The sequence below is a fragment of the Lipomyces arxii genome (assembly GCF_038497795.1).
Source record: "Lipomyces arxii strain Phaff 12-163 unplaced genomic scaffold V1512scaffold_1, whole genome shotgun sequence".
In the NCBI taxonomy this organism is placed as follows: Eukaryota; Fungi; Ascomycota; class Lipomycetes; order Lipomycetales; family Lipomycetaceae; genus Lipomyces; species Lipomyces arxii.
In genome coordinates, this window is record NW_027117700.1 from 1,347,190 (window position 1) to 1,374,370 (window position 27,181).

The 27,181-nt window shown below is 45.7% G+C and overlaps 16 protein-coding genes across 16 annotated transcripts; 7 read left to right on the plus strand and 9 right to left on the minus strand.

The window, feature by feature from the left end:
• The first annotated feature begins 1,360 nt into the window (after window positions 1–1,360).
• V1512DRAFT_257139 (Pex19 protein) lies at window positions 1,361–2,687 on the plus strand. The gene is made up of 2 exons (XM_066915167.1): window positions 1,361–1,614; window positions 1,656–2,687. The coding sequence occupies exons 1-2, from the start codon at window positions 1,551–1,553 to the stop codon at window positions 2,465–2,467; spliced, it is 876 nt and encodes a 291-aa protein (XP_066774565.1). The 5' UTR covers window positions 1,361–1,550; the 3' UTR covers window positions 2,468–2,687.
• A 543-nt stretch (window positions 2,688–3,230) lies between these two features.
• On the plus strand, window positions 3,231–5,352 carry V1512DRAFT_257143 (uncharacterized protein). Its single transcript, XM_066915168.1, has 6 exons — window positions 3,231–3,366; window positions 3,417–3,442; window positions 3,493–3,519; window positions 3,563–3,598; window positions 3,650–3,798; window positions 3,843–5,352. The coding sequence occupies exons 1-6, from the start codon at window positions 3,290–3,292 to the stop codon at window positions 5,223–5,225; spliced, it is 1,698 nt and encodes a 565-aa protein (XP_066774566.1). The 5' UTR covers window positions 3,231–3,289; the 3' UTR covers window positions 5,226–5,352.
• A 12-nt stretch (window positions 5,353–5,364) lies between these two features.
• Window positions 5,365–6,660, minus strand: V1512DRAFT_257146 (VAMP-associated protein). Its single transcript, XM_066915169.1, has 5 exons — window positions 6,538–6,660; window positions 6,390–6,483; window positions 6,271–6,329; window positions 6,108–6,223; window positions 5,365–6,053 (listed from the first exon to the last, which is right to left on the minus strand). The coding sequence occupies exons 1-5, from the start codon at window positions 6,569–6,571 to the stop codon at window positions 5,646–5,648; spliced, it is 711 nt and encodes a 236-aa protein (XP_066774567.1). The 5' UTR covers window positions 6,572–6,660; the 3' UTR covers window positions 5,365–5,645.
• Window positions 6,661–6,791: 131 nt separating this feature from the next.
• Window positions 6,792–7,979, plus strand: V1512DRAFT_219446 (uncharacterized protein). The gene is made up of 2 exons (XM_066913661.1): window positions 6,792–6,831; window positions 6,878–7,979. Exons 1-2 carry the CDS (start codon window positions 6,814–6,816, stop codon window positions 7,796–7,798), a joined length of 939 nt encoding a protein of 312 aa, XP_066774568.1. The 5' UTR covers window positions 6,792–6,813; the 3' UTR covers window positions 7,799–7,979.
• Window positions 7,839–9,240, minus strand: V1512DRAFT_19690 (uncharacterized protein). Its single transcript, XM_066913163.1, has 2 exons — window positions 8,828–9,240; window positions 7,839–8,780 (listed from the first exon to the last, which is right to left on the minus strand). The coding sequence occupies exons 1-2, from the start codon at window positions 9,120–9,122 to the stop codon at window positions 7,879–7,881; spliced, it is 1,197 nt and encodes a 398-aa protein (XP_066774569.1). The 5' UTR covers window positions 9,123–9,240; the 3' UTR covers window positions 7,839–7,878.
• Window positions 9,241–9,368: 128 nt separating this feature from the next.
• V1512DRAFT_257152 (Cut8 six-helix bundle-domain-containing protein) lies at window positions 9,369–10,760 on the plus strand. The gene is made up of 2 exons (XM_066915170.1): window positions 9,369–9,684; window positions 9,731–10,760. The coding sequence occupies exons 1-2, from the start codon at window positions 9,564–9,566 to the stop codon at window positions 10,510–10,512; spliced, it is 903 nt and encodes a 300-aa protein (XP_066774570.1). The 5' UTR covers window positions 9,369–9,563; the 3' UTR covers window positions 10,513–10,760.
• V1512DRAFT_232914 (histidine phosphatase superfamily) lies at window positions 10,644–12,598 on the minus strand. The gene is made up of 2 exons (XM_066914025.1): window positions 12,272–12,598; window positions 10,644–12,224 (listed from the first exon to the last, which is right to left on the minus strand). The coding sequence occupies exons 1-2, from the start codon at window positions 12,375–12,377 to the stop codon at window positions 10,789–10,791; spliced, it is 1,542 nt and encodes a 513-aa protein (XP_066774571.1). The 5' UTR covers window positions 12,378–12,598; the 3' UTR covers window positions 10,644–10,788.
• Window positions 12,599–12,618: 20 nt separating this feature from the next.
• Window positions 12,619–13,778, plus strand: V1512DRAFT_200197 (Rad1/Rec1/Rad17; the record flags this gene model as incomplete). The annotated part of the gene is made up of 3 exons (XM_066913181.1): window positions 12,619–12,808; window positions 12,859–13,180; window positions 13,226–13,778. 3 exons carry the CDS (start codon window positions 12,619–12,621, stop codon window positions 13,776–13,778), a joined length of 1,065 nt encoding a protein of 354 aa, XP_066774572.1.
• Window positions 13,779–14,193: 415 nt separating this feature from the next.
• V1512DRAFT_201523 (ATP dependent DNA ligase domain-containing protein) lies at window positions 14,194–16,201 on the minus strand (the record flags this gene model as incomplete). The annotated part of the gene is made up of 7 exons (XM_066913221.1): window positions 14,194–14,694; window positions 14,755–14,973; window positions 15,016–15,098; window positions 15,126–15,546; window positions 15,613–15,780; window positions 15,828–16,054; window positions 16,102–16,201. Coding segments are annotated over 7 exons (1,719 nt in total), but the record flags the coding sequence as incomplete, so codon positions are not given.
• A 684-nt stretch (window positions 16,202–16,885) lies between these two features.
• V1512DRAFT_250962 (class I glutamine amidotransferase-like protein) lies at window positions 16,886–17,782 on the minus strand (the record flags this gene model as incomplete). Its single annotated transcript, XM_066914667.1, has 4 exons — window positions 16,886–17,320; window positions 17,367–17,424; window positions 17,473–17,545; window positions 17,596–17,782. 4 exons carry the CDS (start codon window positions 17,780–17,782, stop codon window positions 16,886–16,888), a joined length of 753 nt encoding a protein of 250 aa, XP_066774574.1.
• Window positions 17,783–17,992: 210 nt separating this feature from the next.
• V1512DRAFT_257163 (bucentaur or craniofacial development-domain-containing protein) lies at window positions 17,993–18,886 on the plus strand. Its single transcript, XM_066915171.1, has one exon. The coding sequence runs from the start codon at window positions 18,006–18,008 to the stop codon at window positions 18,843–18,845; it is 840 nt and encodes a 279-aa protein (XP_066774575.1). The 5' UTR covers window positions 17,993–18,005; the 3' UTR covers window positions 18,846–18,886.
• Window positions 18,887–18,915: 29 nt separating this feature from the next.
• Window positions 18,916–20,976, minus strand: V1512DRAFT_19679 (uncharacterized protein). Its single transcript, XM_066913162.1, has 3 exons — window positions 20,659–20,976; window positions 20,204–20,612; window positions 18,916–20,153 (listed from the first exon to the last, which is right to left on the minus strand). Exons 1-3 carry the CDS (start codon window positions 20,798–20,800, stop codon window positions 18,986–18,988), a joined length of 1,719 nt encoding a protein of 572 aa, XP_066774576.1. The 5' UTR covers window positions 20,801–20,976; the 3' UTR covers window positions 18,916–18,985.
• A 110-nt stretch (window positions 20,977–21,086) lies between these two features.
• V1512DRAFT_257165 (uncharacterized protein) lies at window positions 21,087–23,157 on the plus strand. Its single transcript, XM_066915172.1, has one exon. It carries the CDS (start codon window positions 21,201–21,203, stop codon window positions 23,040–23,042), a length of 1,842 nt encoding a protein of 613 aa, XP_066774577.1. The 5' UTR covers window positions 21,087–21,200; the 3' UTR covers window positions 23,043–23,157.
• On the minus strand, window positions 22,911–23,750 carry V1512DRAFT_257166 (centromere protein X). The gene has a single exon (XM_066915173.1). It carries the CDS (start codon window positions 23,538–23,540, stop codon window positions 23,202–23,204), a length of 339 nt encoding a protein of 112 aa, XP_066774578.1. The 5' UTR covers window positions 23,541–23,750; the 3' UTR covers window positions 22,911–23,201.
• Window positions 23,751–24,049: 299 nt separating this feature from the next.
• On the minus strand, window positions 24,050–24,663 carry V1512DRAFT_245287 (cytochrome b5-like heme/steroid binding domain-containing protein; the record flags this gene model as incomplete). The annotated part of the gene is made up of 5 exons (XM_066914366.1): window positions 24,050–24,134; window positions 24,188–24,258; window positions 24,315–24,383; window positions 24,434–24,491; window positions 24,551–24,663. 5 exons carry the CDS (start codon window positions 24,661–24,663, stop codon window positions 24,050–24,052), a joined length of 396 nt encoding a protein of 131 aa, XP_066774579.1.
• A 592-nt stretch (window positions 24,664–25,255) lies between these two features.
• Window positions 25,256–26,456, minus strand: V1512DRAFT_20077 (uncharacterized protein). Its single transcript, XM_066913204.1, has 5 exons — window positions 26,374–26,456; window positions 25,985–26,316; window positions 25,856–25,934; window positions 25,618–25,808; window positions 25,256–25,568 (listed from the first exon to the last, which is right to left on the minus strand). Exons 2-5 carry the CDS (start codon window positions 26,286–26,288, stop codon window positions 25,312–25,314), a joined length of 831 nt encoding a protein of 276 aa, XP_066774580.1. The 5' UTR covers window positions 26,289–26,316; window positions 26,374–26,456; the 3' UTR covers window positions 25,256–25,311.
• Between the last annotated feature and the right edge of the window lie 725 nt (window positions 26,457–27,181).

The following is a 27,181-nucleotide window of genomic DNA, read 5'->3' on the forward strand; positions in this document are numbered from 1 at the left end:
GATACATGAGTCTGTAAAAGAAAGTAGAGTGAGTGAATTACCTCTACCTGTAAGTTTGTCGTTGTACGCACTCGTCTAAACTGTGTACAGTCCAATCTCTAATCGCAGTTTGAGTTGCTTCGGGCATCAAGAGATTCCTTAACTACGATTCAATGCGATATGGTGTAACTTATAAAGTATTTTGATATGACAGCTTATAATATTCAGTGCAAACCTGCGACAGAATTATTGCAAAGAGTCAGAAACAAAACAAAAAGAATCCCACTACCTGCTAAAAACAGAAGTCTCATTTCTTTAAGGACCAACCTGATCGCCATAAGTTGTGAAACTGTTGAAGTTGGGTTGATCATATTGACGACGTTGACCGAGGTTAATGCAATGCCTTTAAACAGCCCCTAAAAATCTAGATTAAGTAACGGGCATTATTCACAGTACGCAGCTGCGCTCATTAGCACAGAAAAAATATGTAGACCATAGAAAACAGGGAGCTCGCTAAAGTCGAGGTATATAACTTATAATGTGAATAAATTCTGTCTTTTAATTGACCGTAGTTCGCAAATGCCAGCTCGATAATAATTAAAGGACCACAATGATGAAATTCAGCACTAGAAACTAGCAACTTAGAATCCATCAAGTCAAAAGAAGAAAAGGTAATTGTCAAAAATCAGAGAACATCCTAGAGCCTAGACAGTGCCTTGAGAAGAATCTCAAAACACGCAATACCAACTCCAGAAATTTATAGCAAAAACATAATATTTCAGCTGTACCAACTTGCTGACCTTTCTCGCACCACACACTTAATTTTGTTTTGATCCCTAGCTAGCCCGAGTTTACATGGTCTAGCAATCCCCCCAATTTCCTGTCCATACCTCGCAGACTTTTACAGTCAGCAATACACCCACATGTACATTGGACACCATCCATGGCAAGAACCGCAACACGCGTTACATGTTGTGAGTACGGCGGCTGTTCCACAATATTGCCCTTCAAAACAAAGCGGTTGCTCTCACTTAGAGCTACTTGAAGAAACAGAAACCACAGAAACAAAGTATCATCAGTAAAGCTCTCTATGGTATCTTATGTCAATATATTGCACAACAAACAGAACACAAGCACAAAAAGATTACAGAATTAAGTAACAGTAAGTACTTGCCTTAAATAACCCTGTAAGCAAAAGTCATTTGACAGCGATAATACTGACAGCAAAACTTGTCAAATTGATCTTCATGTTGTGTTGCTTTGACAGCATGAATCCGATGGGGAACTCGAATGATTACATACATCTGATCAACCCTAGCCCAATATGGCATTGTTAGTTGACAGGAGTCCACTGGCTCTGTTTGATTGTATACGTAAATAATGACTACAAATAAATTCTCTAATAGTATCTATTGACATATACAGTATACTAGACAAGCATATCAAGAGGATAGCACATGAACATAAGCATGGGAGAGAGAACTCAGGGCATCTAACTTCATGCGGCTCATGAGTATGACAAAATCATCTCCCGCACAATTCAATTCAATTACACAGCCAGCACCTTAATTATGTCTAAACAAGACACACCTTCAGATCCGGTAAACGACGATGACAATCTTGATGATCTCGATGGTAAGGCACTTTGGCTTGTTATGAATATTACTAATGACGAGACTACCTCGCTCAATTCACCTTACAAGATCCACCACGGCCACCTCCATCGCTAGCAGCACAACCGTCGACGAGCAAGTCGGCGACCGAAACTTTAGTCACCGGTGATGAAGACGATTTTGCCAAACAGCTTGAGCTTGGGATTGAGCAGATTTTGGGCGAGCTTGAGCAGGATCCGGAAAGTCGGAAACAATTTGAAGACATGATGGCTGGGATCAACGAGTTTGGGCCTACCAAGCTGACGTCTCCGCCGCCGCCAGAACCGGTTGAGGAGAAAAAAGACACATTACAGGAGACCATTCTGCGGACAATGGAAAGAATGAAGGAGTCGGATCATCAGGTCGATAGGGAAGTCAATGCGACAAGCGAGGAAGATGATTTTCTTGCCGCCATGCTTAAACAGTTAGGCGAGTCAAGTGGCGGAGATGGCTCTCTTGGTTCCGACGAAGACTTAACCCGAATGCTAGCTGGTATGATGGACCAGCTAACATCGAAAGATATTTTATATGAGCCAATGAAGGAGCTGGACGACAAGTATGCTAACTGGTTACAATCGAACAAGCACACGCTGCCACAAGACGAGGCAGATAGATACGAATCTCAGCGGGTAGTTGTTAGGGAGATTGTAGTTAGGTTCGAGCGACCGGGTTACAGCGATACAGATGAAGACGACAGGAAGTATATTGTTGATCGAATGCAAAAGATGCAAGAATCAGGGTCTCCGCCGGCAGATATAATGTCTGATATGGGGCCTGCTGGTCTTGGGTTAGGTGAAGGGTCTATTCCAGGCGCCGATAATTGTGCAATGCAGTAATTTATATATTATTGTACATACCAACGCCAAAAACACCATAAAACAAACTACAACTCACTCATATCCTCGTCTTGAGTCTCATTCTGTAGTGAACACAGCCGTTCAGCTTCTTCCATTTCCTCCTGTTCTTGTCGCTCAAGCATCTCGACTAGCGCTTGATCCTCATCTTCTGTATCTTGATACGGTTCACTAAGCAATTCCGCCTCCGCAAACGTGTCACCTTCATGTGCAAGTAACTCGTCTATACTAACATTCGCCTCCTCTGCCTCACGTTCCAGTTCTCGTTCCCACGCTCGTTTTTCTGCCATCCAAATGAACCACATCATCTCATCATCTCCCCCTCTGGTCGCCTTAAACATGGCATTTCGCTTCTGAATCAACGCAGTAGCATGATCTTTCCGTCGCTTAACCCGTGCTGGGTCTCTGCTTGCATACTCCAGCACTTCTTTAACCGAACTCCCACTCGGCGCCTGCTCTCTGGCAAACGGTCTTGCAATCCTTCTATGATTTGCAGGTGTCGGACTCTTTACTGGCGAAGACGAAGCCTCTGACGACGCACTAATCGAGTTTCTTAAATTTGATCTCACGAACGGTGGTGATGAACACAGGAACGACGACATTTTGTTCTTTTCATCAGAGGCCACCGTGTAATCGTCGACGCGTCCCGGTCACGAAAAACATAACTCATAGGGTTAGGGTATTTACTTTTTTCGGAGCTCGAGTCGGTCTAAATTTTGAATTTGACTCTTACAAAAAAATATATCGACGACCTCTCACTATATCCGCTTTTTCTTCGTTGTTAAGTACTTCTGGAAGAAAATCATGTGCGGAATCTTTGCTTGTCACCACCATCCTGATGTTATCAGCTTCAAGCCAAAAGCCCTCCAGCTCTCAAAATTGTGCGTTTCAATGTTTGATTAATTAATGAGATAATATTAACACAATGTAGGATTCGTCATCGTGGTCCTGATTGGAGTATGTCATTCTTTGAGACTGCTTAAATAGAACGAACTACTAACAGTCAGGTGGAAACTTCGTCAAGAACAAGACAAGTATGTACAAAATCCATATAACTGTATTATATTAACAAATCAGTCATTGCTCATGAACGTCTTGCTATTGTCGGTCTTGGTAAGCGCCCTCAACTCTACCCTGATGGCTATGGGCTAATATTTTTTCAAGACTCCGGCGCTCAGCCCCTCACAAACGACGACGAGACTCTCGCGCTTGGTGTCAACGGCGAGATTTACAACCACGTCATTATCAGACATGCACTGGGCGACTCCTACAAATTCAAGACCCAGTCTGACTGTGAGGTCATTATTCCTCTGGTGAGTCTTCTACCCGCCGCATGGGCATTGCTAAATTGGAGTAGTATCTCAAGTATGATATTGACTGCCCTAACCATCTCGACGGCATGTTCGCCTTTGTCCTCTACGATGCAGTTAAGGATAGAATGATTGCGTCCCGTGACCCAATTGGAATCACCTCGCTTTACATGGGTCGCTCGTCTACCTGTCCCGGTGCTGTTTTCTTTGCTTCAGAAATGAAGTCCCTCAGCGAAGTGTGCGACGACATCATCACCTTCCCGCCCGGCCATATCTACGATTCGGCAACCGACAAACTCACACGGTATTTCAACCCTTCGTGGTGGGACGGCGAGAAAATCCCGTCGACCCCACTCGACTTGCTGGCCATCCGGAAATCGCTCGAAGCTGCGGTTCGTAAGCGTCTCATGTCCGAGGTACCGTACGGTGTGTTGCTCTCGGGTGGTTTAGACTCGAGTCTAATTGCGTCCATCGCTGCGCGCGAGACACTTAAGGCTCAAGGCGGAACCAGCACGAGCGGAAACCTGACTGGTGTTGATGAAGAAGGCCATTTATCAGGTGCCGCGTCATGGCCCCGTCTGCACTCGTACGCCATCGGTTTACCTGGTGCGCCTGATTTGATTGCTGCCCAAAAAGTCGCAGACTACATCGGCACTATTCATCACGCACACACTTTCACTCTGCAAGAAGGTCTTGACGCGCTGTCGGACGTCATCTATCATCTCGAGACTTACGACGTGACCACAATCCGCGCATCGACCCCGATGTATCTTCTCTCCCGCAAGATCAAGGCGCAGGGTGTCAAGATGGTTCTCTCCGGTGAAGGCTCAGACGAGATCTTTGGTGGTTACCTGTATTTTGGTTCGGCTCCATCAAAGGAGGCCTTCCATACTGAGACAATCCAGCGTGTCAAGAACTTGCACTTGGCGGACTGTCTCCGGGCGAACAAGTCGACCTGCGCATGGGGTCTCGAGGCCCGTGTACCGTTCCTCGACAAGGCTTTCCTGGAACTGGTGCTCAACATTGACCCCGAAGAGAAACTTATTAAGTCTGGTAAGATCGAGAAGTACATTCTCCGAAAAGCGTTCGACACAACTGACGAGCCCGGCGCGACGCCGTACCTCCCACACGAGATTCTGTGGCGCCAGAAGGAACAGTTCTCGGACGGTGTTGGATACTCGTGGATCGACTGCTTGAAGGACAGTGCCGAAAAATTCGTCTCAGACGAAGATTTTGCGACCCCGAAGCCACACTGGGGAGACGACGTCCCGACCACAAAGGAAGCTTACTGGTACAGATGCATGTTTGACGAGCATTTCCCGACCAAGACTTGCGCCGAGACAGTTATGAGATGGGTTCCCAAGGCCGACTGGGGTTGCGCTGAAGATCCGTCTGGAAGATTTGTCAAGTCGCACGTCAGTGCTGTCTAAAGACTCTTTTGGCCTTGTTTTGTGACCCATTTTTTGATGCGTCTCTATAGAATTTCGATGAGCAGCATTGTATAGCGTATATTATTAATCCAGAGCTGTTGTAAAAGAATTGATTTTTTAAACATTACGGAAGTGCGCGGTAGGATAACTAGTAATATTACTGTAAAGAGATGCGTTATACCAAGTGACCCGTGTGATAATGCTTTGCAAACTAACTTAAAGCGTTCCCAAAATATAAACAGGTCAACAACTAGTAAATTAACCGATTGGACAACTATTTCTTTCTTTTTCCCTGCTTAATCTTCCCCAGTTCTACATCAGCAAACCCACCCCCCCAACTGCCCTACGGGTCAAATCCGCCAGTATATAGTTTAATGTATCAAATATTCCATAGACTCCACCAATTGCTTCTCGCTCTATTTAGAAAAAGAGCCAACCAAGAAGAAATGCTAGCAGGCAAAGGAACAGAGCAGTGGGAATAGGCACACCGTTTGACAAAGTCATCGGCGTGGCCGGCGAAATAGGCGCAGTCTTAATTGACGTAGCACCAGTCATCTTTGTTTTTTGCGGCACGGCAGCTGTGGCCGGGGACGCGGGCTCAGTCTCGCCCGCAGACTCGGTCACGGTCGCTGGAGTTGTTATCGGCACCTCCTTGGTCTCGGTCGCGGACTCGGTCGTGCCATCAGTTGACGGGGTAGAAAAGCTGTCTGCGTCGGTCGGCACAACGGAGGTATGTTTTGGAGTACTGGTCACCGGGTCGATGACATACTTGACGCGGATCTTGCAGTCTGCAATCTTGTCCTTTGCTGTATCCTCGACCAACTTCCACTGTGCCTGTTAGTGCCTGTAACCCAAAAACCAGAATGGAGATCGATAACTTACAAGATCAGGAATGCTCAACGTTTCTTGTTCAGCTTCGATTGTCGTTGTCTGAATAAGAAATTTGTCCTTGCATTTGTAATTAGGACGGGGTTCTTCTTCCAAGCCTTGATGGATGACTATTTGTTAGTCTCATTGGCTCACTGCAAAAGTCCAGACAACGTACTTTGAACATCAACCTTTTCTCCCGGATTGACTCTTGAGGCATTTGGCTTCACACAGTATCTAAACAATGACGATCATTAGATTACTCTCAAATCCACCTCTGAAAAATCATCGTCATACACTTTTGGAGCAGTCGTCTTGACTTTGTAAGCCATTGGCTCAGATGTTTTATTATGCAATCGTAATATCCGAGTACTGGACTGTGTTAATGGCTCTATTTGGTAATCAGCTTGATACTGGTCTTTCACTTTGCAGTCTCACGACTTACGTGTGAATTCTAGCTCATCTGGTGAGATTTCCATTTCTGCGTGTAATAAAGGTCCCGAAGTGCTTTAATTGTTTTGTTTCGAACAATTACAGATCTGACGATACTCTCGGCTTTTGTTTGGACGCGGTAAAGGTCGGAGTTTCGAGTAGTCGAAGCGTAGGACATGTGTGTTTGTGCTATTATGGCATAATCGTAATATTTAATGTGCATATAATATAGTTTGTCATACGTCGATTAGAAGAGCGTACAGAATACTCAGCACACTACTAATTCATTATGGATGTCAGAAACCAGGTACTTGATTTGATTCATGTTTTGTAAGTAAATTTAACACAATTAGCTTGTGGAAATGGGGTTTCCTGTGTCAAGAATCGAGGCAGCGCTTCGGAACGTGACTGATCCGAATCTCGAGAACGCAGTTGAATGGCTAGAGCAGCATCCGATCGAAAACACGAGCGAGGCCGCAGGTGGTGAAGACGGTGATGAGGAAGGCGAGATTGAGAAGGGCGAGATGTCTGCCGAGGCAGGCTCGCTTGTGTGTCAGGATTGCGGGAAGCGATTCAAGAGCGCTGCGTTTGCTGAGCTGCACGCGACAAAGACGCAGCACATGAACTTTGCAGAGTCGACGGAAGTTATTCCGGACTTGACGCCAGAGCAGAAGGCGGCGAAGCTGGATGAGTTGCGGGCCAGGGCGGCCGAACGCAAGGCTGATAATGCAAAGGCGGACATGCTTGAGCAGCGACGGAATGAGCAGCTTAGGAAAAAGGCAGATAAGGACTCGGCTGCGATGATTGAGAAGCAGAAACGGTTGCAGGTGCAAAAGGAAGCCGAGGAACGCAAGAGGCAGGCTAGAGAAGAAGTTTTGGCCAAACAGCGCATCAAGGACTTGATTGCGGCAGATAAGAAAGCACGTCAAGAGAAAGCCGAACGGGAGAAGGCAGCAAGAGCTGGCGTACAGTTGCCGGCTACAGCAGAAGCTTCCAAGCCGGCAGCGTCCCGAGCACCGGCTCAGAAGAAAGAGTACACTGAATCACGATTGCAGATTAGGGTCGATGGAATGCCACCGATCGTCAAGACGTATCCGCTAGCAACCACGCTATATGAGGTCGCTCATTCGCTGCAGGCAGAGACCGGTATCTCTGTCGACGCTGCATCTTTTGTCACTACGTTCCCGACCAAGCGGTATGGCGCCGAAGACATGGGCATGACACTAAAAGAAGCTGGGCTTTTGAATACCGCAGTCATGTTAAAACTGGATTAAGTTTAGAGTCTATGGGAATTTTTTTGCATTATATTTGTCTATGGTCCATGTCGTAATCTATGTCACTGTGAAGTTATAAATTATGGGGTAGGAATGTTGTTGTCGATGGCTTCGTCGACTTGAGCTTTGAAATACTTAACAGTCTCCGCCAGCCCGTCTTTTACTTTCCACTTTGGCTGCCAATTCAGCTCTTCTTTTGCCCGTGTTGTGTCTGGCTTTCGCTTCTGCGGATCATCCTCCAACCCGGGCATGTGTATCACCTTTGAGTGGCACTTCCCAGTCTCTTTCTCCACAAGCGAGATGACCATGTTTGCAAACTCATCAATCGTGAACTCTTCTTGCGTCCCGAGATTGACCGCGTGCTCGCAGTCCGAGTTCATGAGTGCCAGTAATCCGTCGACTAAATCATGCACGTACTGAAACGACCGGGTCGAATGCCCGTCGCCGTAGACCGTTAAGTCCTCATGTTTGAGCGCTTGCAAAATGAAATTCGACACCACCCGGCCGTCATTCCAGTTCATGCGCGGGCCAAACGTGTTGAAGATCCTAGCGACCCGGACGTCGACTCCGTCCTGCCGAGCGTACGAGTACGCCAACGTTTCGGCCACCCGTTTTCCCTCATCGTAGCATGCACGTGGACCGGCGCAGTTCACATGGCCCCAGTATGATTCTCGCTGAGGATGTTCTTCTGGATCACCGTAGATTTCTGATGTCGACGCCAACAAGAACCGCGCCTTGACTCGCTTACTCAGGCCGAGCATGTTGTACGTCCCGAAAAAGCCGGTCTTGAGTGTTTTGACTGGATTAGACTGGTAATGCACCGGACTGGCCGGACATGCAAGGTGAAAGATCTGGTCGACTTCGACTTGGATAGGATCGACAACGTCGTGTCGGATGAGTTCGAAGTTTGGATGGCCGATCCAGTGAGCGACATTTGATTTAGATCCAGTAAAAAAGTTATCGAGACAGATCACGCTGTGTCCTATAAAGTGTCGTTAGAATTGGCTGATGTGAGTAGATTCTAAGTACCCATTAGCATCAATCTGTCTACCAGATGCGACCCTACAAATCCAGCGCCTCCAGTGACAAGTACACGCTTTTTTTCAATAGGGTTCAATAATTTAACAGCAGGATATGGTTCAGCACCAGGTAAGTACGTAATAGTTCCTTGATCTTTTTCAACAGTATGAGGTAAAGCAGAATGAGAAGTCAAATAGAGTGCTCTTAAAGAGTCTATTGGGATTGAACTTTCAGGAGAATCATGAATTGATTTATGAGAAAAAGAGTATCGACTCTTTAAAGAAGCTCTTACACTATCAACCATTTTTGTTCTTTTTTTCTGGGGTCAATAGATACGGGTAGTAGTTGAAATGATGAGCACGAAGCTCCTAAATTGAAGATGTGCGGCTCAATCTCTATTTTATGACAATGGTGTATGTGTTGTACTCTGTCCATTATTATGCTGTAAATGAGCGATTAGAAGTAGCAATTATAATAATTCTCTTACTAATAATAACAGTGTACGATTCCTGCAATAAATTGAAAAACAGTGTACAGTGTTTACATTCTGCCAAATTGGGTATAGCGTAGTTGGCCAGACAACTGCATGCTCTCCCGTCAGTCTCTTGGGACCAAAAAATCCTGTCACTTTGACTGCGCTCGAGATCTTCGCCGTCGTCGCTTCTACACCTTGAGTCTTTCGCTCACATTTAACTCAAATACTTTAGACAGTGATTCTGTTCTTGTGAATCGTGAGATATAGAAAATGAGTGCGGTTTTGCCTCCTTCAGGTCCATTATTTGGATTTCCTTTCTCTGCAAGTCAAGCATCGTCACCTGCTCAGACAATTCAACAGCAAACGCCTGTTTCAACTGGATTTAAATATGGTAGGTGGCTTCATTAAAAGTAAACTGACTAGTACTAATTAATAAGGTCAAAAACGAAAATTGTCTCACGATGATGATTCTGATGACGAAATGCTTGGATCTCCCGAACCTTCGCCGTCTTTAGTCTCTCGTCCATTGGCGCCTTTAAATCATCACAATAATCATCACAATCTACATCACTTAGAAGTCGCTCATTACAATGGTCATCATCTTCCAGGAAAACGAGCTAGAACTGAAATCATTGGAAGGCCGTTACCTCTCTCAAGACAGTTAGAATCTCTTGACGCTCAAACGCTGAAATCAATCATCTGCGCTCTAGCAGATAAGCATTCGTATCTGTCTGAAGAAATCAGTAGTATGGCTCCTACTCCAACGGTTTCCGCCAGTTTAGAATTACTTTCGAGAAGTCTCGATAGAGTGTCGACGTCATTCCCTTACAAGGGTGATGCCGCTGGCGATTATGCATATCTTAGAGTCAGACCACACATCACAGAGTTCTTAGACACAGTCAGCGATTATACTCCTCATTTTCTACCACCTCGCGAACAGCAGATCGGGAACTGTTTGCAGTTTTTGGACGGCGTCACTACTTTAGTCCATAGATTACCTGAGTGGCGTGCTGAAGCTAACAATGCAATGAAACATTCTGCTTACGACGAGCTTGCCCGTGCCTGGTCTCTTGTCGTTCGTGAGGCACTTAAGCGTGCAAACGGTGTTTTTCTACAGTATGGCGGCTGGAGAGAGAAGATTGCTAAGCACAACGAGAGTGCCGGCGGTCTGCTGCAATCTGCGGTCAACGCTCTAGATAATGGACGATCGGTGCTTTGAGACGATGCCGTCTGGTTTGCAACTGTAAATAAAGTTTCTGCTCGGGATTGAATGTATGGAGTTTTTTTTTATGTACCAGTTGGTTACATGTTTACCGGTTGCATTTGTTCGGCTATTAGATTCGCTTGTAATTCATAAGCCAGGATTAGTTATGCTTTTATTTGTTTGAAATAGGGAATTACGTGTGCTCTGTGATTTGTTTTGTACACTGATTTAACTCAATGAGATCTAATGTTCAACTTTCTGAATCAGACTTTTGTAAGTATACATCTAAACTCAAGCCTGGACCTTGGCCATCTCCCTTCCGTAAGTCCGGATCGCAGCGTACTCCTTTGCGATCACCGGATTATCCAGCACCTGTTTGCCCAGGTTCTGACGACATTGCTTTTCCCAATTCATCGGCAAGAACTCGTTCACGACGTTTTCAAATGCAGCCATCGTGCACAGCGACTTGTCGCCCGCAAGATGGTCTCCAGCTTTTGCGCAACCGGGCAACTGCAGGACCTTATCGTTATACGTCAGACGAACAAAATACTCCCGCTTCGGCACGGCAGGCACGATCGGAGTCAGGTTCAGTTCAGACTCAGACGACGAAGCAGAGTCCAGCACCGATGGCGGCTTGGTTGCAGCATCCGGCATGTCTGGGTTTAGCCGACCGCTTTTTGCAAAGAGCTCGAACCGGAGATCGGTCGTGAACGGTGGCCATAAATTGTCGAATGCGTTGAGCGCGTGTAAGACAGACGCGATTGTGGTGTCGTGCGATCCGTAAAGCGCCAACTTGACGGCTTTCTCCTTCTTAGATTCCTTGGTGTCTTCAGGAAACGTAAAAAAATGCTTGCGAACGTGGTCCTTGTGGTCGTCGGTCACGGCAAGCTTCATGCGGTGAAGGAAGTCGCCAACAAGAGCACCGACTGCCAGCGTGCGGTACTCGCGCGACTGTTGCACTCCTAAATACCACTCGTCCATGACAGCGGCCCTCAACTCTTCCGTCACGCGTTTGTCAGAAAACCCTTCGGGCAAGGCCACGCCGTGAGCCACGCAGGCGGACCAAGTGTCAAACACACCGGAGGCGCGCGGACTGCCGTCAATCGCGACGCCATCGGGAAGAACGTCCTTCAGTTTTTTGGAGGGATAGTCTGCTAAGATCGGGTTCCATCTCTGAGCGGCAATCTCTGAAAACATGTATCCAAGCTCGGACAGCCGTCTGCAGTTCTCGTCGTTTGGATACGCGTTCTCTTGTGGAAACAGTCGAGTGTAAATGATAGGAAGCAGACCCCCTTTGCGGTACATGGGCGGGTACAGTCCATTAAACAGCGACATTAACGTCTCGTTTGACCGTGCAACATGACTCGACCGGAAATAGAAATTGTCATGATCCATAAACATCGTTGGCAAAAACTTAAGCTGGTCGACGTACAACCACCGCAGTCTGTCTCCAAGCTTAAACCCAGTCTCACGGCCAAGATCAGTCAACTCGCCGAGCATGCACAAATCGTCATGCTCGCCAGACTTGAACCCGGACGCTGGGACAGGCACATTGTATGGCAGGTTCTTGGCCACAGACTCTAGTCGTCGAACGTACTCAAACGTAGACGTGTTCTCATTAGGGTACGTCACAACTGTCTGTGTGAAGTGTCGTGCTATCTTGCAGAACGGCCAAAAGGGCTGCAAACCCCATGTCTGGAACCGTGCCCGTACCGGAGTGCGTTCACCTGTGACTCGTTAGCAATGCGATACTACGTCGTTTAAAAGAACCGACCGTGTCTAAACAGAATCTGAACATTAACAAGCTCCAGGTCAGTCGGATACAACTTCTTTAGCTGGCTTTGTGTCGGAAGCGGTGGAAATTCTCGAGAAGCAGTCATTGAATTTTGACACTCTATAGACCATACACAAAGCGTGTTGGATACAATCTTGCACTACTGATCAAGTCGTAAGGTGCGAATTCACAGTCTTCTGTACCTTTAAAGAGTTGCAAAATAATGAAAAATGGACGAAAGACCCTGGAGGTTTGGGATAATCGTCGAGCCGCGTGCAAAGAATGACTCGACCACGCCGCTCCACCTGAAATTCCCGAGACAAAGAGGTGATGAGAACGCGTCGACCATGATTGCAAATGCGTCATCCCAGTCTTCGGATGCGTCCGAGCTTTCGCCGTCGTTAGACGCCGTTACGACTTGTGTCACGTACTTTTATCGCGTCCTCCAGTCCGTTGCGCTGGTGTCGAAACGAGCCAAGATCCAGATCAGTTCTGAAGGTATCACGGTTTCGGTCGAGAATTCGCGTGTAGTCCAAGGTCTGTTCTGTTCTATTTGTTTATTTTGTGCTGTAATTGACGCGATCAAGCTCATCTTCAGCTATCAAAGCCTCTGTTCACGTCTTACATTTTCACACCACCACAACCGTCGACTCTGCGTCCCACCGGATTCGGCTCGCCTGTTGAAAATGTAACGCCTGAGTGTTACACGTTTGGGATCTCGCTCGCCAGACTGGTTGAATGTTTTCAGATTTTTGGAAATGACGCGCAAGACTCCGTGATCCAGAGACAAAGACCAAAAGCACAATCCGGTTCGGTTTATGACACGGCGAGCACAGCGAAGTCCTTTGTAGGAGGCACCTGTGTCGGTAAACTGCGTTACGATGAGCCTGGATCGCCGCTCGTGTTAATGTTGGTCAAATCAACTGTTTGCTCGTCCGTAACTAATCAGTTCAGGTTTGACGATTCGGGCGTGACCACGACATGTGAATTCTTAACCGCAGTAGACGATTACGAAGTATCAGATATTGCGCTTCAAGCCGACTCCATCTGCACAAAAGTAATTATGAAAGCTACATACCTAACCGATGTCTTTCGCGAGCTCGACTCTGCAGGCTCAGACACGCTCACGGTCCGGTCTACGGCGACACCACCGACTTTGACCTTCATTTGCCGCGGCGACGCCGGTTCGGTCGAGTACGCGTTTTCCCGCGATCGCAACACGGTCGAAACGTTTGCGTCAAACGAGTTTGTTCAAAACGTGTACAACTTCAAAATGGTGGTCGGTATGGCAAAGGACGCGGTAAAGTTGGCAACCAAGGTCAGTCTTCGGATAGATGTCAATGGCGTTATGAGCATTCAGTGCATGTGCGACGTTGGCGACGGCAGACAGAGTTTTATCGACTTTCGCTCTATGCCGGTATACGACGAATACGATTTGCCTTCACGTCAAACCCAGCCTGGACGTGGTGTCGACTATTCGGACTCTAGCAGCGATGATGAATACTAACTGGTCAACCGCTTGAATTGATGTACATCATTGAGCATTGTAACTGCTATATACATCATGACTTACTAGTTATACACATGACTCGCCTGCTATATACATCGTGACACACTAGCTATATACATCGTGAAGGATAAAGTACTTTGACCCATCAATGTCTCCATTAAGCACTCTCCAATCAAATACAAGCAGATATGGCCGGGTTGCTTGACTCGCAACATGCTCAAAATTCAGCACTGTGGCAGACTGTCGTTGCTTGCACCCATACCGCTCTAACATCCACTTTCTCGCAAGCTCAATCTCCCTGCGTGTGGTCCGCACCTTGCGGCTTTCGACCAAAATCACAGTCGCGGTATTACTTGCTGTTGTCGTTTGTCTCAAATACAAATCTTCATATTCATCCATAGTTTTGACTGAATCAGTAGCATTTGCAAACTTTTGCATGAGATGCCAAACATGTCTGCGAGACTCGAGTTTTTTTGAGAATATACAAGTGCTTGTTTGCATGATACCCTGAAGTTCCGCTGATTTTCTTAATTCTGATTTTGCCTGACTTTCCTGAGTTCTGTGATGGAAACGGCGATGATTGGGCAGAATGTGGCGATGGCGACGACGTGCGCAAGATACCGCCGATATCCAGCCGGTTTGAATGCTTTCCTCTTTTCCACTTTCGCAAATACTCGTCCCCTTTACTCGCATCGGACTCGTCCTGTCGAACCGACATCGCAGCCATCTCCTGCAGCTCGGAAAGTAATGTTGCGTCGCGCCAGTCTCTGTCAAAGTGCAGTTTGGTCATCCGTGGCCATTGCATGACATAGAATTTGTTACCGGCAGGCTTATCGAACCCTGCGCATAAGAGTTCAAACACTAAAGGCTCTGGAAAGTATACCGACATCTTGCATTGAATGTACATGTGTACCTTGATTTAGTATTCGTTAATATCCATCTAATGTCTATGAATCGTGTTTTTACATCTGACCGTACATGCGCTTACCTTTCGGTCAAATATTCTGGAGCTAAATTTAATAATCTCGTCTAGTCTGGCAAGATTTTGCTTCGTCAGACCGTACTTCACTGTGAAGACAACTTCAAATTGTGGAATTGCCGAAAACTTTATAACCGCCTCCTTGTTTGTCAAGCAGCCGACAAAAAGGTCGTTGCGTTTCCGTTGCTCACTTATTGTCTCGTCAGCGCTTTTCTTCCAACATCAATCATTGTGCTCACGTCTTCGTTCTTTCACCCGTGCAATCTCGATCCCTGCGCCGACGATTGCAAAGTCGGCAACATCACCTAGTCTGCTAATATAGTCTTTCTTAAGCTTGACTCATTGATGTGATTTCTGACTCATACTGCCGCCAATATACGTCGACCCGGTACGTTTGACTACTATTCCTTCTTCGCCGTTCTCGACTGCGACTTTATATGCATCCTTCAACGTGTTTAGATTAGCCAGATTGACACGCCATCGAAGTGCTAACGCTGAATACCCGGAAATTTTGGTAACGACTTCCTCAAGCCGGCGTCGGCGATAGTCATATGGTAGATTGATCAGACTGGTCGAGTCAACCATCAAGATGTCAAAAAACACCGCCATTAAATGTTCGTGCCGTCTGGCGTCACTGTTTTGTGCGTTGATTTGCACGCCAGACCGGGTCACATGGTCTGGAATTCTGTGAAATCCTGCAATCCGGCCTGCGTGCTCGTCAAACACAACCAACTCGGCTTTGACAATCACCGTATTGCTGAACCGACGGTACTTATCTTCTGCCACCTTTTAGTGCTCGTCTAATTGCCCTGTCTTGTTAAGCTCCGATGTGCAGTCTGATAGTAAATGTACTCGCTCGTGCACACTCGCTCGGTCAGCTGTCGAGTCCCTGACGCTCTTGCTGAAGATTGAGATGGACGGCGGGTCAACTGACACATGGATCTGCATTCGTTCTCCGTCGTACTTGACTTCTGCCCATGCGTCGTCATGGTTGAGCACGCTCTGGACGTCTCCAAATCTCTGCCATGCTAAGCAATTGATCGCATCCATCAATCATAGCAACTCACCCTAGCCTTATACGACTGCGGTATGCGGACCGGTACGCCGACGGTCGGTGTCAGCCATTTCAGGACTCCCTCAGTGTATTCAGCTCGTTTCGTCAGTTCCGGTACCGGCATTTGTGAAAACACGTCAAACGGCAGTACAAACAGGCTTGTAACTGTGATTCGAATGTCGTTATGGAATGCCCATACGGTCGGCAACGCAAAATGTAGTGACTCTAAACAATCTTGTACTGGCTTCGTGTTAGCACCATAGTTTTAAGGGAGTGTAGAGTCTTACAAAGTAGATTCACGGATTGCATGTCTTTCTCAAACATCCGGACTAGCCACTTGATTTCGGATGAATTTAGTCTAACAAGAATTTGTCTAAGTAACTCAGAGAGGTGAAACTGTCCTTGATTGCTAGAATACACTGCAGACTTGTAAAGATCTCCTGACGAGAATTTGCACTTGCTGGAGACCGGTCATGAACAGGGTCTCAATTTCATCAACCGTAACCGCAATTTGCTCCGGAATGTCATGTTCCTATAATACCATCAGTCTTATCTATAAAACATCTCAAATACCCAGTAGCGCTAGTGCAACCACATCTGCCACAGATACTCCAAGCTCTTTGATGTCCTCGAGCCGCTTCACCAACTGTCGTTCGCGGTCAGTACCTCTGATCTCTAAACCCTTCGTGACGGCACTCAGAAACTGCTTCCTTTTAAGGCCATACACCCGCTCTGGTCTTATCTCGCAAAACAAGCATGACAACACTGCAATGGCCTGATACCCCAGGCCGGTAAGGAACGTCTGTCTGTGAAAGTTAAACCAGTCGCGAATCAGCCGGCGTTTCAAGTTGTTTTCCTTTACTGATTTGCGACCGGGTTTACTGTCAATTTGCTCAATTGAGTCTAAAAAAGAACAGACTTTGGAGAATTGAAACGACAATCTTATATCTATCTTTCACGTGTAATCGAAACTTAGACGAGATAATGTTTTCATGCCAACGCGTAATCACGTGACTTTAGACGCGTTTATAGCAATATTTTTAATAATTTTTACTATCTAGCAATTTCATTCTACTTCAGTGCCGGAAGCACGCACTCCTGTAGCCACCACTCGTGCAGTCGCACGTCCGGCGTCAGTTCGGGATGAAAACTGGTGCCGAATATGTTTCCCTGTCTGACGGCAACAATGTCTCCTGCTTCAGTACCTTCACTCTCTGCTAAGCTCGCAATGACCTCGACTGGGGTCCACTCGGCGCTGTCGCCATCCAAAATGGGGGCACGGACGACATCTTCTATCGGTCCGGACGCCGAGCTCCGCTCAGTTATTATTTTCTCGACGATGGGTGCGCGGATGAAAACGGCTGAAAACGGGTCATCGTTCGCACCGATAAAGGGCATGTCGAGATTGCACATGAAGGATTCGGTCTGTCTGCCAAAATGGTTTCGCTGGCACCGTACATGAAGGCCACCAATGAGTTCTTGACCTCCTTTTTTTGCTTTTGATGCCTAAATCTTTGTTAGCAGAATATAAGTATGAATTTCTGGGCTATACCTCGTCTGACAGTAGAATAAGTCCCGCACATGTACCCCATACTGGTTTTTTGCTAACTCTAATCAATAGTGAGTAAACGTGTACAACATAATATTTAGTTGACTACCTCACAAACTTCCGCAACGGCTCTAATAGACCGGTTCGCTCTGCAATTAAGCTAATGGACGTGCTCTCACCGCCTGGGCGAAAAAATCAGTAATATTCACTATTGATGTACTACAGTGCTGACCAGGTAAAATCAGTGCATCAACAGAAGCCAATTGCTCAGGTGTCCGCACCTCCACGACCTTGATATCTTTTTCACCCAGTGACGAAGTGGGTCTTGACTGACGAATTGCGTTCTGGAGGTGGTTTTCGTGTTCTAAAAACGCGCCTTGTAACGCCAGGACTCCAACTGATACTTTTGATTTCGGCATTATTACTACTTTAATGTAAATATCAGCACAAACAGTCAATACTGAACAACTAGAGATGTGCAAGAGTCTTCGACAACGAATTCATTTGCCAAATTTCAGGGCAAAGTTTTGGTGGCGCCGCAGCTAAACATAAAGTTAAACTTTAAACTGCACCCTGAAAACTCATTGACTCTCATCGCGTGCGTGGTCTTATCGAGTTGTTTGTACCATCGTAAAATCAAATATGGCAGACGATCCAGCTTCAGATGAGGACGACTATCGCGAGTCGGAAGACGAGGATTTTGATCCTAACGCGACAAACGCCGACAATGTGCTGTCATCTGACGATGAGAACGACGGGCAGCCAGACGATGTCGATAATGTAGGCATAGTCATCAAGAAGCGCAAGGCTGGCGCAGACAGCGATATGGGGACCAAAAAGTCTAGGAGCAGTGAACAAAATGAGGAGCCGGTCGAAGGCATACGCATTCTTACTCGAGCACAACGGTCGGCGGAAGATGCTCAGGAAAAACGTGAGAAACTGAATACGAAGTCTGTGATTGATACCGATGCGATCTGGGCTTCGATGAGAGCTGGTGCGTCGTCTGTTTCGGAGTCTGCAACTCCTGTTGATGAATCAACGCCTGGTACGTTGGCTGGAGACGACGACATGGTCACAATCACAGAAACGTATGAGTTTGCAAAAGAGGTCGTTACACGGCAGAAACGCGTGCCAAAGGATTCAGAAGAGGCAAAAGCCTACTTGCGACAACAAACAGATGCATCGCACGCACTAAAAGAAGGTGTTAATTCAGTGACAGGCTTAAAAGCCAAAGGCAAGGCACCTCGACGGCGGAAAGGCTCGTCATTGGAAGCCATGGCCAACAAGGGCAAACCCGCGAAACTCAACACGTTGGAGAAATCAAAACTAGACTGGCAAGGGTTCGTAGAGAACGAAGGTATTGAAGGCGATCTCCGACAGCATAACAAGGGTGGGTATCTACATAAACAGGATTTTTTGGCCCGTGTGGACCAGAAACGGCACGCGGATTTAAAAGACGGTCAAAAGGCTTCCAAAAAATAGTTAATAATGATGTGTACATATATAGTAAAGCCCTCGCCATCCTTCTTGTTCCAGCCCACAACAAAAACGCCCTAAATGATGATTGTACAATCTGCAAAACCAAAAAGCCAAACATGTGAATGCCGAAATCTATCAAGTCCTCAATGCTGAAAGTTTTTCCGTTCAATGATATTTCCTGCCACCGTCACGCATCCCCCGAGCGCGTACCGAACAAGCGTGTCGCCAACAAGACTGCCGACCACAAACACACCGTCCGCGACCTCGAGCCCGTAACTTGCGACATGCTTCTTTACATCTATTTTCGTGGCATCAAAGTCTGCAAGCTCTGATGGAAACTCGGCAATCGAGTTGTATTCCTCTTGTACGTTGAACTCATACCCTGATTTCGACGAATCGGCGTCCTTGTTTTCATGATTACTGACTGCTGTCCATCGGTCTATTCGGCTTGCAATTTGTTTCGATAACGAATGCTTCGATGCCCATATTTGATCACCACATAGTCCAATCTCTTTTCGTAAATCGGACGACAAGTAAGATATAACGCCAATCCGCCCAACGTAGCTCTTAAGTTCGGCAATGCGTCGTTCAATAACCATACCATTTGACAAACCAATCTTAACAAATTGCGTACTAGCTTCTAATATTCTCGCGTTTGCAAACCCTTCGTACCTACCCGCCAGTCCGCAAAGGCAAGAGGTATCGATCTTCGAGTTGCCGGATTTGTTCGCCGCTGTGCGCATCAACTTGTACAGCATCACATACTCCGGATAACTTTCTCTGTGGCATGCCCGTAATGGCGACGGTTTGTGTTTTGGATCCCATTTAAACAAGTGGATGATCGGTCTGCCTTCTGGCGACGACAAAATCGCGTCTGCAGCCGAAAATCCCGATCCTATAATTAGAACCCCGTCATCCCCCCTTTTCTCGTCCACTTGAACTGGATTTTCTTGGTGCGGGACAAAGGATGTTAACACGGGATCAGGAGGAACCTGATGAGTAAAAACGCCGGTTGCCAAAACTATGTTCCGCGCGCTGACCAACTGTAATCGGCCGGTCTCATTGTCCTGAATGACCGCGTTGAAACTATTGTTGGTTCCATATTTCGACGCATTGTCCGACCGCCGCAGTGACAATACAGTATGATTTGTGTAGACTGAATCAGATATTCCGACATGAGCGGGGTATGACGCATAGTATGCAGCAACGTCAGCCCGTATCGGTCTTGTATACAAGCCGATATCCTTGCCATATGTTTTGCGATAAAACTCTGAAAACGAAAACCCCGGAAGTGAAAGCATTTCTGCATAGCTATGACAACGATCAGTAGTGCTACATTAGTTTTTCAATTCATAACCCACCTTAATGTTCTCGATGGAACATCGCGCCCAGCCCATTGACCCCCCGGCACAAAACTTGATCCAACAACCAAATGACTGAGCGCATTTTCTGATTTCAAACTCCAACGGACTCTGGACTTCGCTCGCGCTTCGATATCGAGATCGAGATTAGGCGCGTCAAGTGTGTCAAGTAAATAATTCACTGGTGCCACAACTTGAGACGCAAACTCACGATGTGCATAACTTAAGTATTGCTGCAGTGTCGCATTGTGGAGTATAGAGTCGTATAAACTTTGATCGCTCGCTGAAGCTGAATTTAGAAGCGTGTGTAGTAAATGATCGGGATATGGACCATACTTTGTATTTGGATCGTAGAATGGCGTGTTCCCGTGTAAAAGATAAGATAGAACTAAAGCAGATGGTCCATTACCTAATAGATTAAAAAATATTTATAATAGCGAGCTGTAGAGACCTACCAACGACTAAAGTATCCACAAAAATAGAATCTTCGTCATTACAACAGGTAGCACAGTCATTCAATACGCAAAGATCGTTGCTGATAGTGCTTGACTCTGTTGCTATACTTGACCCGCTACTGTTCAGTATTGGATTTGCCATTGTAATCGGCACACTTTCGGATCCAAGTCGTCTAAAACACAAAAAAAATATAGATTTACTTTGCCTAGTCAAGCTCCATTTTCAATTGTATGATCTTCACTTTCAGTAATCAAATTTGATTTTGGTAAAATTGTTCAAGCCATTTGACGTCCCGTCTCAACTTCCTCCAAACCAGAATTCTGGATAACGCCTCATGAGGTTAGGGTACCATTGTTGAAAACAATCGCCATGTCCTGTCACTCTTGTAAGTCACGTGAAGGGCCGCGAAAAGTTCACAACTTTGTTTGCTGGACACGGCAGTTAATTCATGAGTGCCGCGAACAATGTCTGGCGAACAAATATCTTTCTAAAGATAAATTGTGCTTGAGTGTTTCTTAAGAAGTGTCTTTGGAACAAAGCAATGTTACGTCATCGTCTGTCGCGACTGGCTACAGTGCGAGCAGTTGTGTCCAGTCTTAAATTGTCGAATAGTATAGTGTCAATACAGCAGCGGCAATTGCCTGAATATATGTCAATTGGACTGGCATGGTCAAGCTATGCCAGAGGTATACATACTGTTACGAAAAGGGAACAGGAAAAGACGAACTGGAGCACGAGAGAAGGACTAAAAGATTTGGATCAGGAGTATAATGACGGCGACCCACTTGCAGAAGTCGAACAGCATGGTGAGAATAAATTATTGGAAAGCAACGACGAAGTACTGGAGACGGTTGAGATAGATCAAAAGCCCGTAAAAAATGTTTCACTTGGAGAGAAAGCTGCAGCGAACCGAAGTACAGAGCGGTCGTCAGAGGCATATGATCTTGCAGCTCGAATCAGGAACAGTACATACCTCGGAGTTGCGAACCTATATGAAGAGATGAAGCCGACCAATAAAGATAGCTGGGGTGCAGATCCAGATTTCATTGGCCGCGCCTTTATCACTCGGTTCTTATCGACCTATTTGCCGGCGAGCGCAGCACATGTGTGGACAGATATGGAGCAAGCTGGAATGCTCGAGAACTACTCGGTCGAATTGTTAAACTCGCATCTAATGGCTACGGCACGAATCATTGCCGACGTTGATAGACCAGGTAGCGACAAACGACAGACTCTTGAGGCTTTATTCAAGAAATTCATCGACGCCCGCGAAGTGAGTCGGGACACGTACACGGTTCTTCTTGATTCATATTTCCGAATTGGTGAGCGCGATTTGGCGATGCGGTGTTACAGAGACATTCAAAAGGGCAAAATACGTTGTTACAAACTGAGCGGAGAAATGTGTAAGAGCACAAGCGACAATTCTTACACGGTCACGGTTCGGGACAGTATGGTTGACGTTATGTTGAAGTATATGCTCAAGTCAGAAGATGTTGCCGCTGCGGAGGAAATTTTTCAAGATGGTAGACAGAGAATTAAATTGCGCCCGGTAGCATACAACACGTTGGCAAGCTACTACGTCAAGAAAGACAACATCGAAAGAGCGCAAGAGATTTTAGAGCTCATGAGTCAGGACGGAGTCCAACGTGATGCTGCGACGTATGCTACTATATTATACGCTACGTTCCATCAAGTCTACTTGAGCACGGCTGCGAGCAAGTCTGATCGGCCATGGGAGACCAACAACAATCGCAGAGAAGAATCCGAGGCCATAGTGGACGCCGCGAAGCAGTCTCTAAAAGCAATTTTGCAAGAGATGCGGGACGACCGGGTTGCATTCACTCCACACGTGCTACATACGATGACGGTGGGATTGATAGACATTGGGCGCGACATGGAGATGGCGGACACTTTTCTTGCATCAGGGGCAAAACTTGTGCCGATTCAGCGCAAGACGATAGTCGCGTACATGCAAGGACACGTCCGGAAAGGTTCTGCTCGGCGGGCGGTTGTGCTTTACAAGGACATACTGTCCAAGATGCACATCCGACAGACGTCGTACGATTTGAACAACATTGTGAAACGGCTTGTGAGTGAAAACGACAGTAAGCTGGCGTTCGAGTTGTTTTTCAATATTACGGCTCGGACCAACCGCACGCTGACCCAAAAACCAGACATCCGCACGATGGCGAGCTTGTACAGTGCCGCGGAGGTCGACTCGAGCCTTTTGCTGGAGTTGGAAAAAATGATTGCATACATGGAGGCGAACCAGATTTTCCCGCCGACGGGTGGGTACTTGCATCGCAAGCTACTTGAATTTGGTCGAGCAGGTGGCAATATTAGTTCGAGCTACCTGTCACGGCTGAATGGCCGTAAACGCTGATATATGTTTATGATTTGAAATCCTTTCAGCATCATGTACATATATATACTGCATGCTTTGTACATATAGCATTGATCTTTAGAGATTTACTAAATAGCCTTTAAGGGATACTCCTGTAAAACCAAGCCAATAGGTGTTTAAAATCAAACCAAACAATTTTTAAAAATCCAAGACCAGCGTTCCTGCCACTTTCTCCAAATCCTGTGCTTCCATCATTCGCGCTCTTGCAGCGCTGGTAGCCGCCGATGACGACGACGACATTGACTTCTGTGACCGTTTGTCCGCTTCCAAATCTTTCAACGCCTTGTCTGTTCTCCAGACCGCTTCTCTTGTGAAAATTCTCAAATATTCGGCCGACGCCTCGACTGCCGAAGCTGAGATTCTGGTGTCTTGTTTTTCAAAATATTCGAGAAACAGACGCGCGACGGTTTTGTTGTTAAATGTCACGATCGCGTCGCCATTTTCTGATTTTTCTGATCCGCTTTCGCTGTCTGACATTAATGTAAATTTTATGCAAATTTTAAGTGCGAATTATCAGTGTTTATTGTGATATAGTGGTTGTTATTTAGGTGTATACCTTGTAGTTTATTAAGTGGACGTATCTGTTTGTGTACTGGGAGATCGCGACGCGTCGTGCTAGACACTGATAATGCCTTAACAATAATTGAACAATGATTGCCCATATTGACAAGTCAATATTAATATACAAATGACATATTAAATAGTGGCTTACGTTTTACAAGACTAGTTTTAAAAGTTTTTATCAATTGCATATACGACACGTTTGCAAGAGATTTGATAGACAGCGTTTGTCAATACTACCAATGTTCATTAGTAGAGGCAAAGGAGCAATATTAAACAGACGTTATCAGCACCAACATAGTACATGGACTGCAGTGGAAAATGCATGTAATTATATTCTACTAAACAAAGATCATCTATCTTACCCAATTTCATTTAAAACATATTAACATTAAATCTTCACAATAGACCCAGCTTTTATTTAACTATTTAGGTACAGTTATGTCGTTAAGTAAATAAGTCACTACTGCAGCCAGGGCGACCAGGGCGGTAACAAGTAGGAAAGGAGTACTTGAAAAGTTAGCACAACATGATTGTATAGTGGCAAACATAAATAGACTTACAAGGCTGAAGAACCCGAAGAGCTAGAACTAGTTGACTTGGTAGAAGTAGATTTTGGGGCGTGAGCAATCTCCTATAGATAGTTCATTAGAATTCATATCAAAACTAACAATGGCATAAAAAACATACAGATGGGTCTAATTCGCCAACAATCAACTCTTCAAGGATTTTCCGGGCTTCGTCAGAGTGTCCAACATCCTAAAACAAGATTAGATTTCTTCGATTTAAATAACAAGGATAAAAAGTACCTCAAAAGCGTCACTAGCATCAACGCCAGCAGCGTCAATAAGAACTTCTTCCCCGCCACTATAACAAAAACAATTGAGTCAGTCAAAGTCGGTACTCTGTGTGAATAAAAAACGTACGGGTGCTCATCGACAAATTTCGTAACGTCGTAAACCTTGCCATGGATCACCATCCAGAGGTCGTCTCGGTCAGCATGAGCTTTGACTTGTTCTCTAGTATAAACTTCAGACATTTTTGACCTATGAAGACAACAAGTATATTAATTTGGAGCGTTGTTGTGGATTGTTGAAGAAAGATACAAAATTTCAATAAAGAATTTAGTCAGGGTCAACCCATCCACCGTTTAAAATTCGGAAAGTTTATATAGTAAGAGGAACAGCGGCGGGGGAACAGAAAGAGGAATCGCACAGGAGCACCAAAAAAATAGAGCGATAAACTCGGTACAGGCCAGATTTTCATTTACAACCTTTATGAAGTTAATCAGTTCTAGTTGAGCAAATTCGTGAGTTGAATTAGACACAAATTTGCCTAGATAGTCCGTGAAGCAGTGAATATTTGAGACCAATTACTTGCTTGTCATTACTCATCTGAAATACCTGTAATTTGTATGTTCATTTTGCTTAATATCATTCAAAATAGCAAGATTTTATTTTATTATGTATTCCCTGTTCTAGTAATGGGTTTAATAATGCCGTGTTTAAGTACAAAATTATTAAATTATGGCATGTGGGGGATCATCACTGCCATCACTAACATCATGGTTTACTAGAAACTAAAATATATTACACTGAAAACGATCAATAATGTCCAACACTTTAAAATAAAGACGACCCTTCTATCTAGACGACTCGGCTCAATCCACAATCGCAAAAAACATCGCTTATACGCCCAACGGCCGTCCTTGTCCATTAAACGCTGACCGGCCTACTCCACCAACAGGAGCCAGTACCGGACTCGTACCACCAGATGGCACACCAGCGTCCACCGTCGTGTCAATGACAACACGGTGCTTAGACGCGCTCTCGTCTGACACAAATCTGGGCAGAGCCCTGGTAAGGTTATATTGCGATAATGTGCTCTCGACCTTGTATACCAGCTGAGCAGGCAACCGCGCCACGGGAATGTATCCGAGTCCATCTATTATCGTCAGTCTGTATTTTTCAATAGTTTTGCTCAAGGTACGTACAAGCATAACCAACGAGAAGACCATACAAATGGCCCCAGAAACTCGATCCTGGCAGTAAAAGTGCAATCAGCAATAAAGTCAACACTGGTGTCGACCATGTTGGAATCTGAATCGATTGATTCAGATAAATAGTCTGTCGCACGGCGTAATCCTTTAAAGCAAAATATGCCATTAGTGAAAACACCCACCCACTATCCAGTCAATACTTAATTTGACCGTTGCATCACGAAAAACATACCTCGCACCAAGAGTGACCACATTTGACGAAAAAAGTAACGATGTGAGCACATAAACAACTCCTGGGATGACGCTAAAAACTACAAAAAGTCAACCAACCCCGTGGCTTCGCATCACAACATAAGCTTACAATACAAGCAGCCAACAGTCGCAACGGTCCCGGTCTCTTCTTCAAAAGACGATAAAACAGGCACAAGTGCAAACACATTAAAAAACACGTGGAAAAAATCCTGGTGGACAAGCGGATAAGTTATTAATCGGTGAATTCCGCCATGCAACACAGCTGATGGATTCAACGCCAGTACTTTAGTTACCGACGACGATAATAGCGAAAAACAGTATAGTAAACCCATTATTCCAACAACCACAGTCGTGATATACGGCAAAGCACCATATCGGTCTTTTAGTGCCTGCAACTGAGGTGATCTCATCATAACGCCTTTTTTGCCTCGACTCGAATTTCTTTCACATTAGTCCGAATCAAGACACTGACTGGCATTTAGACACAAAAACACTAACCTTTTTAAATACTAATTCCTATTATGGCTCTTGTATATAAAGTACGCCAGTAAACAATTGTGTTGCTGCTAAGGTCCAAATTATGCCTCGTAACAAACTGACCACGACGCAATTAGATCTTTGAGGCAATTAAAATATGTCAACTCCAACAAACTCGCACTTTATCGATAAACAAACAGCGGCAATTGCTCTTCACTATCGTGTTCTCACTGACGAATATTTTGCGTCGATGCTTCGAGCTCGCAAACGCGACGGCTGGACGCGCACCACTACTATTATCTTAACTATCAAGGGGCTAGTGTATGTATAAACCTTATGCTAAACTCTAAACCTTGACTCAATAAATTATTAAGGGTTTGGTGTTTTAGTTGCAATGTTTTATAAGGGTTTGGCGGCATTGAGTTTAGGGTTGATACATCTATTTTGATAAAGATGGTTTGATTTGTATATATAAACTGACTTGGTTTTTGTTTATTTATTTTTTTATTACAACGTAGTTTACTATAAAAGGAAGAGCAAGAACTGAATCAAAAGTCTAAATGGAAAGCTTACGCTTTCCTACGGACCCAAATATTAATATTTGACGTTCTACGAACAGTTTTTGTTTGTCTACAAGGAAAATTTCTGCAATACCTCCAAATCAATATGGAACTCGCGCCACGGTCAAGGCGATTTCAGTCGAGAAGGCCCCCTTGCCTCTCAAGGAGCAACCCGTTTCTTGGCCGGGGGGGGGCGGGGCGGCGCGCCGGCTGGGGGGGGGGGGGCGGGGCCCGGGCGGGGCGGCGGGGGTGGGCGCGGGGCGGTGGAC